Source organism: Rhinopithecus roxellana, chromosome 6, assembly GCF_007565055.1.
Source record: "Rhinopithecus roxellana isolate Shanxi Qingling chromosome 6, ASM756505v1, whole genome shotgun sequence".
Lineage (NCBI taxonomy): Eukaryota > Metazoa > Chordata > Mammalia > Primates > Cercopithecidae > Rhinopithecus > Rhinopithecus roxellana.
Window position 1 is genome coordinate 107,107,476 of NC_044554.1, and position 12,533 is coordinate 107,120,008.

Below are 12,533 nucleotides of genomic sequence, written 5' to 3' on the forward strand. Positions count from 1 at the left end.
TAAGTCCATTTGTGACTTATTGCCACTCATTTGAATAGTAAAGTGAAATAAATCAAGTTTTAAAATCTCTGGGAGGTGGGATTCTGGGAGTTGGTGACCCATCTGGATGCAACGTGCCTTCCTTTGTCTCCCGGTAAAAGACTGCATCTTAAACACAAGGAGTAAATTGCAGTTGAACCAAGACACAAATGAACAATCTCAGAATAGAAACCTCTTAACTAAGACGGGAAATCTGAAACGAAAACAAGAAGTGCTAAAAAGATAGAAGGTAATTTTGGTTATATAAACTTTAAAAGCTTTTTGGATGGCAAAAATGCCATAAAAATACAATTGACAAATGATGAATTTGGAAACATATTTACAATGGAAATGACAAATGTTTAATTTTTATGACACCAATATTACAGACGAATGTGGTGTTTTAGAGGGCCGGAACAGCTTGTGGAAAGATGCCGGTTCTCAGCAGGTGCCCTGCCCTGGAGTGTGCATGAGAGTCACAGAGGCAGTGCCAATGCCACCAGACAGGCAAAACGGTAAAACTAGTCAGGTCTTTGGGCTCTGGTGTGATCGTACGTGCAGCTGTCAGCTGTCTCAGCCTTTTGGAAGGCAACCTAGCAAGATAGATTTACTACAACTTAAAAATACACAGGCAGCTGGGTGCGGTGGCTCACACCTATAATCCCAGCACTTTGGGAGGCCAAGGTGGGTGGATCACTTGAGGTCAGGAGTTCAAGACCAGCCTGGCCAACACAGTGAAACCCCGTCTCTACTAAAAATACAAATAAAATAAAATGAAATAAAATTAGCTGGGTGTGGTGACGCCTGCCTGTGATCCCAGCTACTCAGGAGGCTGAGACATGAGAATCGCCTGAACCTGGGAGGTGGAGGTTGCAGTGAGCTGAGATCATGCCACTGCACTCAGCCTGGACAACAGAGTGAGAGTCTGTGCCAAAAACAAAACAAACAAAACAAAACAAAAATAAAAATATGCATGCCCTTTGCAGTGGGTGGGAGGCTTCTTTATGCCGTCAGAATTCAGGTGTTGAAGCCCATCCGCTGTGGGAGTGTTAGTGGGTGGGGCCTTGTCACAGGGGTGGAGTCTTGCGATGGGATTAGTGCCCCTGTAAAGGGACCCCAGCAACATCCCTCGCCCCTTCCACCACATGAGGACACAGAGAAGTCAGACCCGAATCTGGTGGTGCCTTGGTCTCAGGCCTCCAGAACTGAGAAGTAAATGTCTGCAACAGCAGCACACGAGGACGGAGACACCCTCGGACCTGGCAGCCTCACGGGTGAGTTCCATCCGACAGAAATAAGAACACCTGTCCATAAGACACATGTCCGCTGATGCCTGCAGTGGCAAAAGAGAAAAATAAAGGGCAGAGCGGACCCCATACCAGGGGATGGGCTACGTGGAGAACACCACGCTACATGAGGGGCTGTGTGCCGCCGGAAAGCAGGCGCTGACCTGGTGGGGCCCTGGGACATCCTGCTGAAGGAGCAAAGAGGACGCAGAAGGAGTGTGCTGAAGATGATTCCATTTTCTTTTAAATGGTAACAAAAACATCTCTGCATTTTTTCCCACGTGCCCATTCAACCAAATAAGCACACTGTGAGGAAGGAAGGTTGTGGGGAATGACAAGGCCTCTGCTGACTTCATTTTCTACAGTGTGGCCTTCACACCTCATTCCACAGGCTCCAGAGCGCTGCAGGAGGGGCCTCCAGGGCCAGCTGCCACCCACAGGGTTGATGTGAGGACCCCCAGCCAGGAGACCCACCAAGGCCCAGTGCCCAATCAGCAGCTGGTCCCTCCTCAGCCTTGTGGCCTTGTCGGGGAGCCTCTGTGTGAGCATGTGAGTACGTGCACACGTGCATGTGAGGCAGGCAGGATTCAGCTTAGGAAGCCTAGGGGTGTGTTTCTGGGAGTCCCACAGACCCCGGGGGAACCTGCTGTGGCCGACAGTGAGAATAAAGGGCAGGTCTGCTCCATGTCCCGGGACAGCCCAGGGCCCCAGAGAAAACTGTGTGTCTCTGTCTAGGCCGTGTGGAAGGGGCCAAGAAGAGAACTTTTCATGTTCTTGGCTGATCCTAATGTCGTGAGAAAAAGACCCTGCACCTATTTTGCGGGGGGCTGCCCCAGGTGTTCTGCTTGGGAGGATAATCTTCGTTTGGTGAAGTCAGTTGGGAACAAAAAATATACAAAAAAATGCAACTGGAAGGAAAGATATTTTTCCTGTTCCTTATGCTGAGGTCTGACTATATTTCTGGCTGACTTGTTTATTTAAAGCCTGAGCATTCTTTAGAGGACAGCAAGAGGGAAGACCCAGCTTGGCTCCTCTCTGGCTCAGGCATCTCCCCTCCCTCCTGTCCTCTGTCCCCTCTCTCCTCCGTCGGTCACACGCTTTTCCCTTTGCCTCTGCTTTCCCCTTTCGGGTACTAGAGTCACGGGGCATCTGGCATAAGGGGCAAAGCCGACTCCCTCTGTCCTCACAGAGCTCGACGCTGGGAACAGGCTCCGTGCTGCTGGGTGTCGTGGGCCCCACCTGCACCTGGGCTTTGGATCCCGAGACTCCAGGCCACTTGTTGGGTTTCCCTCAGCCCAGTTTCCTCGTCTGTGAAATGGGGCAACAGCTCTTTTAAAGGCGAATGAGTGTTCACCCACAGTGTCCTCAGAAACAGCCTGGCATTTAGAGGAGGCTCTGTGTGGTGTGCGGGAGGCCAGGCCCTCCCAGTGGGGCAGCCACACTGGCTCAAATCCACTCTGCCTCGGAGGTTCTGGGCACTCCTCTCAGGTTGAAGTGGTAGGGGAGAGTAGAGAGCGGCTGCTCCAGGCCAGCACCCAGTCCCGAGGGCCACCACTTTCTATGTCGCAGGTCCTCCAGGGTCGGCCAGGGTCTACTGAGGGTCTGTTGTGTGTCCTGAGGGTCTGTCGAGGGTCCTAAAGGTCTATCGAGGATCACTGCTTTCTATGTCTCGGGTCCTGAGGGTCTGTCATGGGTCATTGGTTTCTACATCGCAGGTCCGTTGAGGGTCCGTCGTGGGTCTTGAGAGTCAGTCATGGGTCCTAAGGGTCTGTCATGGGTCACTGCTTTCAATGTTATGGGTCCGTTGAGGGTCTGTCATGGGTCCCAGTGGTCCTCTGAGTGTCTGTCAAGTGTCTGTCGAGGGTGACTGCTTTCTTCATGAAGAGCTAAGGGCAGGAGGATCTGCAGAGTGAAGCCTGAAACCATCTTGGTGAGAGAGAATCTGACACTGTCCTCACACTTCTTATGGCCGTTGACCACCGTTATACATGTGGGGAGACCCTCTTCCCGGGCCAGGAACTCCAGGGGCCCAACTCCACCTGGGGACAGGGACTTGCCAGGTGAAGAATCTTGTTTTTAATTTTGTTATCATAGCAAACCTGATTCACAGGCATCACGCACCAGCTTATCCCCAGAGGCACATTTCCTGCATGAAGACGACGAGGGGCTATGAAACAGCTGACGTCTGTGCGGTTATAAACGGCATTACTACCTTAAAACTAAGTTAATTCAAATCTGTGCCAGCAGACAGACCTATCCAAGTCTAGTGCTCCTGGTTCCTTCAGAAGAACCTTGGTAGCGAGGGTCTTGGGTCGAGAGTGAGGTACCAGGGGCATGAATCCTTCATAAAGATACTGAGCATGTGGAGTGCTCTGGGCCAGCAGGGATGTGCTTGGTAGAACGGCCTGCATGTAGGAGGCGCTCAACAACACTTGCTACGTTAAACTGACTTGATTAGGTGCTAGATAACCACCAATAACCACCATAAATACAGCTGAGGGGAAGGGCGTAGGTGGAGTGAAACATCCTGTACTGCATTTGTAGGAACTAATAATTAAGATTATCCTCAGATCAAAGAGTTGGACCCAAGATATCCATAGACACGCAACTGGGTTCACAATCAGGTTTTGCATGGAATTTGCCCATGACACAGATCAAGTTCTTCCAGCAATCTGGAAGGAAGTTTTTACTACTCAGAATCAAGGTGATTCAGATAGAAAGGAACAGAGTTGTGTGTGTTCATCTGTACCAAGATTTCTCAACCCAGATGTGTATGAGGAAGGCTGTGCCTTTCCTCAGTCTAGCTCCATGGGGGTCAGAGCTCAGGGCCCTTTCACTTCCCAGCCCTGATGGTGCCTGGGACCCCCACCCTCCCTGCCTCAGTGCCACCCCCATGTCTCAGCACCAACTGGGCCTGCTCTGGCCCCAGCCTCTCTGCCAGACTCTCTGTTTCTCAGCCAGGGACCCTGCACCAGCACTGAGACGTCCTCATCGTGAGAAGGGGGAACAGAGACAAAGGGACAAGAGAGTGGGACCCTGTGGTGGGGACAGCCTTACCCAGGAGGACGGCTGGTTGGGACAGTGCAACGTGCCTGAACTGGAGTAGAGAACGTCGTCCTTGACCAGCACTGAGATGGCTCTCAGGATGAAGGACAGGAATAGGTTCAGATGGATGTAATTCCTGGTGCAGTGCAGCTTCCTGAGGTGGGGCAGTGGGGGAGAGAGGAATTGGTGGGGGAAGGGGAGGGAGGGAGAGAGAACCAGACAGAGATGAGAAACTCATACTATGATCAGAGAAGCACAGAAAAATAAAAGAGTTGAGGGCATGAAGCAGATTTCACCATGAATGGCAACTGCAATTTGCTGTGGCAGAGAAAAATGAAAAAGCTCTGTTAAGAATTTTTTTGAGATAATAAAAGTGGATGAGATGAAGAAATGTTTTTAGCAAATACATATTGAATTTGATAACAAGTTTCCTATCAACAATTAAAAAACTGTTAAAATCCCAACAAAGGAGGTCAGTGTAAATGGTGGTGTGGGACCATTCAAGAAACAACAACGACAACAACAAAGATACTCAAAGGCTTATGGCAACCAAGGCTTATGGCAACCAAGTGAACCCTTAGCCGGGGGGAAAGGCCCTGAAAAGGCAGAGAGCATGCTGTATTTAGTTCACCTTTTGTCCACCCCACCCCAACATGGTGGTCATTTTGAAGACAGAAGCCCATGTTACTATTGTGGGTACTTGGTCCTGGAGGAGTTTCATAAACCCAAGGAATTGTGTTTGTTTTGACCTTTCTGTGGGTTCTGGACAAAAGACTCAGAATCCTCAGGCTGAGAAGTGGTTTTGCAGACATGCCGGAAGCTGAACGAATAAGCTCCTGCCACCTCAGGAAATACTTGGCAGTGGAAGCAAAAAACAGGCCCTCTGATAGCCTGAGAGGAAAAGCTGGGGAGTGAGAATCTTGGACAATAAGGGCTTCAAGAAGCTCTCACACGAAGTGGGGAACCTAGAAATCCAGGTGCACGTTCAGGGCAGAAAGGACCAGAGAATCCCACAAGCTGTTATCTCAGGCTGCTCTTTAGGCTCAGCACAAGCAGGCGGTGAGGGCTAAGGCAGAGCTGCAAACAGGCTGGCTAAGCACTGAAGGAGTGCTCCCAACACAGAGCCAGCCTACAAAGGCCTAGAGAGGGCAATTTTGCTTTTCTTTCAGTTTTTATCTCTTCGACTCCAGGTGTGTGTGGAAATCTCTGTCAAATAACTAGCTGATGACTGAGCTAAAAGTACATAAAGTCTTCAGAGACCACTAAAGACCAAGAGTCTTTATAAAAATAGCTTAGAAAATCCCTAAATAAACAACTACAACCCGCAGCAAGAAACAACAACTCCTAGACGGGGGAGAATGTGATTCCAGAGTCATCACATCAGAATATTCAAAATGCCCAGTTTCAACAAAAAATATAAAGCAAAAAAAAAAAAAAAAAAAAGAGAGAGAGAGAAAATATGGCCCATTTATAGGAGAAAAAAAATGAATCAACAAAAATTATCCCTGAGGCATCACATGAAATAGATTTATCTTAAGTTTCTGACTTAAGGTCGTAGGCAACAACTTTAAATAAAGTGTCTTAAATATGCTTAAAAAGCAAAAACAAACAAACAAACAAACAAAAAAACTCACAAAAAACCACCAAACCCCCCCCCAAAAAAAAACAATAACCAAAAAAACAAAACAAAACCTAAAACAAAAAATCATGGACAAATAAAGGAAACTATGAGAACAATGTCTTAACACATAGACAATATTGATAAAAGAGACAGAAATTACAAAAAGTAACCATGTAGAAATTTTGGAGCTGAAATGCACAATTGAACTAAAAGATTCACTGGGGGAGGCCAAAGCAGTTTTTTTTTTTCTTTTTTTTCTTTTTTTTGAGACAAAATCTCATTCTGTCACCCAAGCTGGAGTGCAATGGTGCAATCTCGGCTCACTGTAACCTCTGCCTCCCTGATTCAAGTGATTCTCCTGCCTCAGCCTTCTGAGTAGCAGAGATTACAGGCACCTGCCACCACGCCCAGCTGATTTTGTATTTTTAGTAGAGATAGGGTTTCACAATATTGGCTAGGCTCAAACCTCTGACCATATGTGATCCACCTGCCTTGACCTCCCAAAGTGCTGGGATTTCAGGCGTGAGCCACCGCACCTGGTCTGGATTTGAGCAGGCAAAATAAGTCATCTGTGAACCTGCAGTGAGGTCAAATGAAATTATCCAGTCTGAGGAGCAGAAAGAAAACAAAGAATGAAGGAAAACGAGGAGAGTCCAAGAGCCTAAGAGATTTGTGGAATTCCATCAAGTGCACCAGCACACGCATCGGGGAGTGCCAAAATGACCATCCTGAAGTCATGCGGAATTACGAGGGATCCTGAACAGCCAAAACAATCTTAAAAAGAACAAAGCTGAAGAACTCACCGTCTCAATTTCAAACTTACTACAGACTACCAAATAGTGTGGCACCGCATATAGATCAACGGTATAGAACTGAGAGTCCAGAATAAACCTATACAACTATGGCCATTTGATTTTTGACAAGGGTGCCAAGGACATTCAATAGGGAAAGAATAGTCTTTTTAACGATTGGTGCTGTGATGACTAGATGTCCATATGTAAAAATCATACAGCTGGACCCCTACCTCACAGCATATTAAAAATTACTCAGAATGAATCAATGACCTAAACATAAGAGCTAAAACCATAAAACTCTTCTGAAAAAACATAGGAGCTTAAATATTCATGACCTTTGGATTTCCTGTGTACTTGTGGTGTCAGCCACAAGTCTATTAGGCTCTATTGGATTTCTTATGTTCTTATGCATGATACCAAAAGCACAGCAAGAAAACAACAGAAAAAGTGGACTTCATCAACATTGAAAACTTTCACGTATTAAAGGACATTACTAAGAGAGTTCAAAGAAAACCTACAGAATGGGAGAAAATGTCTAGAAATTATATATCTGATAAGGATTAGTATCCAAAATACACAAAGAACTCTTACAACTCAACAACCAAAACCCAATTAGAAAATAGGCAAAAACTCGACTATTGATTTTTCCAAAGAAGATATACAAATGGTCAATAAGCACATAAAACCATAATGTGACATCACTGCATACCACTAGGATGGCAATAGTAATAATAATAATAAATTAAGAAAACAAAATAAAAAGTATTGGATGGGTGTGAAGAAACTGGCACCCTCATATATTGCTAGTGGAAATGTAAAATGGTACAGTCGTTGTGGAAAGCAGTTGGGTGGTTTCTCAACACAGAATTACAATATGTCCCAGAATTTCACTTGTAGGTATACACCCCAAAGAGTTGGAAACACGTATTCAAACAAAACATGTACATGAATGTACACGGCAGCTCTATTCACAACAGGCAAATGGTGGAACAGTTCAAATGTCCGCGAGCAGATGAATGGATACACAAAATGTGGCATATCCACACAACTAAATACTATTCAACCATAAAGAGGCATGGAGTACTGACGTGGATGGAACTTGGAAACATTATGCTAAGTAAAGACACCAGTCACAAAAGGCCACATACTGTATGATGCATGCAGAGGAGACAATTCCATAGAGAAGGCAGATTCTGGTTTCCAGGAGCTGGGGGGGATGGGGAGTGACTGCCTATTGTATAGGAGGCTTCCTTTCGGGACAACAGGAAGTTCAGGAACTAGATAATGGTGATAGTTACACAACACTGTGAAGGTGCTTAAAGCCAAGGAATTGTGTACCTTAAGATGGCACAAATGGTAAATTTTGTGTTATGGGTATTTTACCACAAATTTTGAAAATCCACCCTAACCCTCAAATTTTTAAACAATTATGGCCAGCTGTAAAACAATTTGGATTCTTGCATAAAAAAGAAAAATAATTTTTATCCAAAAGGATGTTAAATTTTTATTTCCTTTATGGAAATTTTGTTAGAGAAATATAAAGAACAGACTAAGAAAGATATTTTACAAAAAGTGAAAATTTTCAATTAAGCCAAACTATTGCCCACAGAGTACAAGCCCTTTCTAACATTATTAAAGATCCTGGGCCAGGCGCGGTGACTCATGCCTGTAATCCCAGCACTTTGGGGGGCCGAGGCACGTGGATCACCTGAGGTCAGGAGTTCAAGACCAGCCTGATCAACATGGTGAAACCTTGTCTCTACTAAAAATACAAAAATTAGCCTGGCTTGGTGGTGGGTGCCTGTAATTCCAGCTACTTGGGAGGCTGAGGCAGAAGAATTGCTTGAACCCGGGAGGCAGAGGTTGAGACTGAACCCAGGTGCTTGAACTCAGCAGCCAAGATTGCGCCATTGCGCTCCAGCCTGGGCAACACGAGCGAAACTTTGTCTCAAAAAAAAAAAAAAAAAAAAAAAAATTATAAAGTATCCTTTAATTTAAAACTTGAAAACTTGCAAGTACTTCTCTTTGGTTTTTGATGAGTTGTGTGGTTAAGAGACACTCACTGGACAATTAATATTTTGAATTCTTTAATTTCAGAGGAATTCCAAATTTATAAACAAATGTCAATTGATGGCCTAAAAATTAGAAACTATGGTGTAAATATTTTGTCATAGTTTCCATTTGTCAAAGAATTCAGTTATATATGAAAAAACTAGTTTCTATTATGACAGACACTGCTCCAGCGATGGCAGGTCAAAAATCTGAATTTACTGCAATTCATTTGGAATTTAAAACAAGGGACAGATATTTCCATTATTGCTTCATTCCACTGTATAATACTGTTGAAAGTATTTGTGTTCCATTTTATGAAGCAGACTCTAGAAAAACCATCAAGAATGTAGTTGTTAAAATCTTTCAATATTTATGTGCAAAAGGTTTGAATCGCTGAGCATTTACACAACAGCTGAAAGAAACAAGACAATGAACTTAATGATCTAGTGTTCTTTGCCAATGCTTGGGTAAGTCATGGAAGAATTTTACAATATTCACTCTATTGGTAACTCCAAGTCAAGATTTTTCTCAAACAATAAGTGCTTCCCAAATATCCAATTATCAAAGGCAAAATGACAATATAATTTATGTTTTCTCACTGCTATCCTGTTGATTTTGAAACCTTGAAGAAAGGAGAGCTCATTTGTGACATAGCTAGGTATGAAAAAGTATGTGGAAATAAAAACTTTCCATAATATAAATCAGAACTAGTGATTTAATATTTTTCTAACATGAATAAATATGCAGAATATTTTAATTACAACCAAGAGAACCATTTAAACTGGCAGAAAAATACCATATAAATTTGAGAAACACTTTTTCTAATCAATGAATTTAGAGTTGTATGCCAATATATGCATTGCACCTTGGAATTTGACATTAGTTATAATGAGCTGATACAAGGGTAAGCTTATTTAGCTTGAGAAGACATAATTTGCAAACAAAGGTGCTTTTGCTTCAAAGTTAAATCAACTCTTTCTAAAAATGGTGACCTAGTTTTGTTAATGTGGATATGAATAGTAAAGGGAAATGACTCCTGGTACCCTAGTGACTTGCTGGAGAGCTTTTATGTATGTTTGGACAGCTAGGTATGTTTGAACAACTTTTTCAACTGTAAATTTTAAAACTGTAAAGGCAGGTCAAGTATTTCCAATACAAACCAGTGACCAAATTGAACTACGCTGTGTGAACTACAAACTGGATTTTGAAGACTTACTCTGAACACAAGAATGTAAATAGCTCATTAATATTCTTTTATATTGATTACATATTGAAGTAATATTTTGGATCTAACAACTTTAATAAAATGTATTATTAAAGTTAATTTCACTGGTTTCTTTTTATTTTTAAAAGAAAATGTTAAAATGAGGCTACTAGAACACTTACAATTATGCTAGTGGCTTGCGTTACGTTTCTGTTGGACACTGCTGATCCCGACAGCTACTACGGGATCGTGCTTTTTCAGCTCTGTCTTTGGGCTGGCACCCGCCAAACTCCTCCACAGCCAGCATGCACTCAGCTTAGCCCTTCCCGATGTCCTGCACAGCTCCAGGGGCTTTCTCTAGTTCTTCCACAAACCTCTGCTGGGTCCACTTGTTCAAGGCATGGAGGACCCTTCTCTCCCACTCAAAGGATTCCTCATTCTTAGCCTTCAGTTTCTTGAGCCTTATTTTTATTTTTTCTATCAACATGCCGCCCCCGTTCCTGCACCCTTGGTGGACGCTGGGCGTCTCTGTTCCTCTGCCAAGCACACACTCCCATAAAACTGTCTCTCTTGGAATTCTCTTCTTCCAGCAAGACCCTCATCAAATGTCAACATGAACCTTTCTTGAGGCTTAACTTTATGTGACATCTTGCTTTTCTAAAAAGTATTCAGAACATTTTGTTTATAACTCTCTTAGAACACTTAAATTCTGCTTCAGAGAAGACTTAATTGGAACACACCCCAAAGAGGACCTCCACTTGTGGCCGTGAAGGAGAATCCCTCAGGAAAGGATCAGGGTGACCCTAAAAAGCTGCCCAAAGGCTTTGGGGAGCAGCCGCAGCCACGGGGACCAACGGGCCGGCTTCTGGGGAGAAGGCAGTGGCACTGGGGAGGCGCTCCAGGGCCTCTGCGGGTGTCTGCTAGTTTAGCTCTCTGGTACGGAGGGTGTTCAGAAAGGACAAGCCCAGAGCCAGGGCCAGAACGAGGGCAGCCTCACCCGCCGGAGTAGAAATGGGAGATAAGGGTTGTTGGGTCACCCTCGGGGAGCAACGACTCTGCAGGAAAGGAAATAGAGGCTGCATCCAAATCCTTTTGGTCTCTGAGATGGTTGTGTGTTGGGTGAGAGGCTGAGAAATAAAGCAGAAAGCAGTGGCCAAGGCTGAGTACTTGGGGGAAATGCCTGCAGCCTCACGGGTACTGGGCGGCAAGCGGCAGGATTCAGGGTCGGAGGGAGGTGGGGTTCCCAGGCCTTCGTGGGGGAGTCCCAAATAGCTGTGGCCCAGAGTGACGACAAACCAGAGAGCACCCGGCTGCTTGAAGCCTGAAATGCAGCCCTAAACCCAGCCCCAAACCCACGTGGCCCCGATAGCCCAGGCTGGTCTGCCCTTCCTACCATGAAAAATTCAAATCCGCTGCAGTAAGATAATCACCTGAAGCCTCTGCAGTTTAAGTATTTGCAATTTCAATAACAATTACTAGCTATGCCAGAAACAGGACTAAGTAATCAAAAGCCAAGTTAAAAAGAAAAAACACTGGCTGGGCACGGTGGCTCATGCGTGCAATCCTAGCACTTTGGGAGGTTGAGGTGGGTTGATCACTTGAGATCAGGAGCTCGAGACCAACCTGGCCAACAAAGTGAAACCCTGTCTCCACTAAAAGTATAAAAATCAGCTGGGCATGGTGGTGCACGCCTGTGATCCCAGCTACTTGGGAGACTGAGGCAGGAGGATCGCTTGAACCCGGGAGGTAGAGGTTGCAGTGAGCAGAGATCACACCACTGCACTCCAGCCTGGGTGACAGACACACACACACACACACACACACACACACACACACACACACACCCCAACAAAAACAAAAACAAAAACAGACAACAGAGATTCAGAGGCTAGTGTTTTAAGACATGGGACTATAAAATTAACATATTTAAGAAAACAGATAAAGAGATGGAGAATTTTATTAGATAATAAAATTAAGACAATCAAATAGAAAATTTAAAACTTAACCTTGAAATTAAGAGTTAAATAGAGAGGACTAACATTAATGTAACACAGCAGATGGGAGTACTATGAATTGGATCAGTAGTATGTCTAGATTAAAGTAGAAACCAAAAATATGAAAAAAATAGTAAGATAATACATGGGAAATGGAGTTTTAGGAAGAGAGGAGAATGAGGAAGGAGCACTATTTGAAGAGATGCTAGCCACAAAGTTTTTTGAAACTGATAAAAGACAATAACAGATTAAAGGAACTCTACAAACCCCCAAGAAGGAGAAATACAAAGAAAACCACCTTAAATCCTATGAAAGTGTAACTGCTAAAAATCGAAAAAAGTCTTCAAAGCTTCAGAGAAAAAAAAGACACACTGCCTCAAAGGAACAATGCTGCACTGGCAGCTGACTTTTCAGAAGAGGTCACGATGTACATCTTTAATGTGGTGAAAGAAAATAACTGCCAACAGAATTCAATCCTCCCTAAAATAGCCTCAAAAATGAAGGCAAAATTAAAATGAT

At 44.2% G+C, this 12,533-nt stretch overlaps 1 protein-coding gene across 8 annotated transcripts in view; it reads right to left on the bottom strand.

Moving 5' to 3' along the window:
- The window catches only part of VIPR2 (vasoactive intestinal peptide receptor 2), a 107,871-nt gene that overhangs the window by 10,505 nt on the left and 84,833 nt on the right, over window positions 1-12,533 (bottom strand). For 4 of the 8 annotated variants that reach the window (XM_030932614.1, XM_030932618.1, XM_030932611.1 and 1 more), the window contains one exon: window positions 4,397-4,503. In XM_030932614.1, the coding sequence (XP_030788474.1) occupies window positions 4,397-4,503 (107 nt within the window). Of the gene's footprint in view, window positions 1-4,361; window positions 4,504-12,533 lie in introns of all 8 variants that reach the window. The other 4 variants (XM_030932612.1, XM_030932616.1, XM_030932615.1 and 1 more) reach the window with 1 other exon arrangement.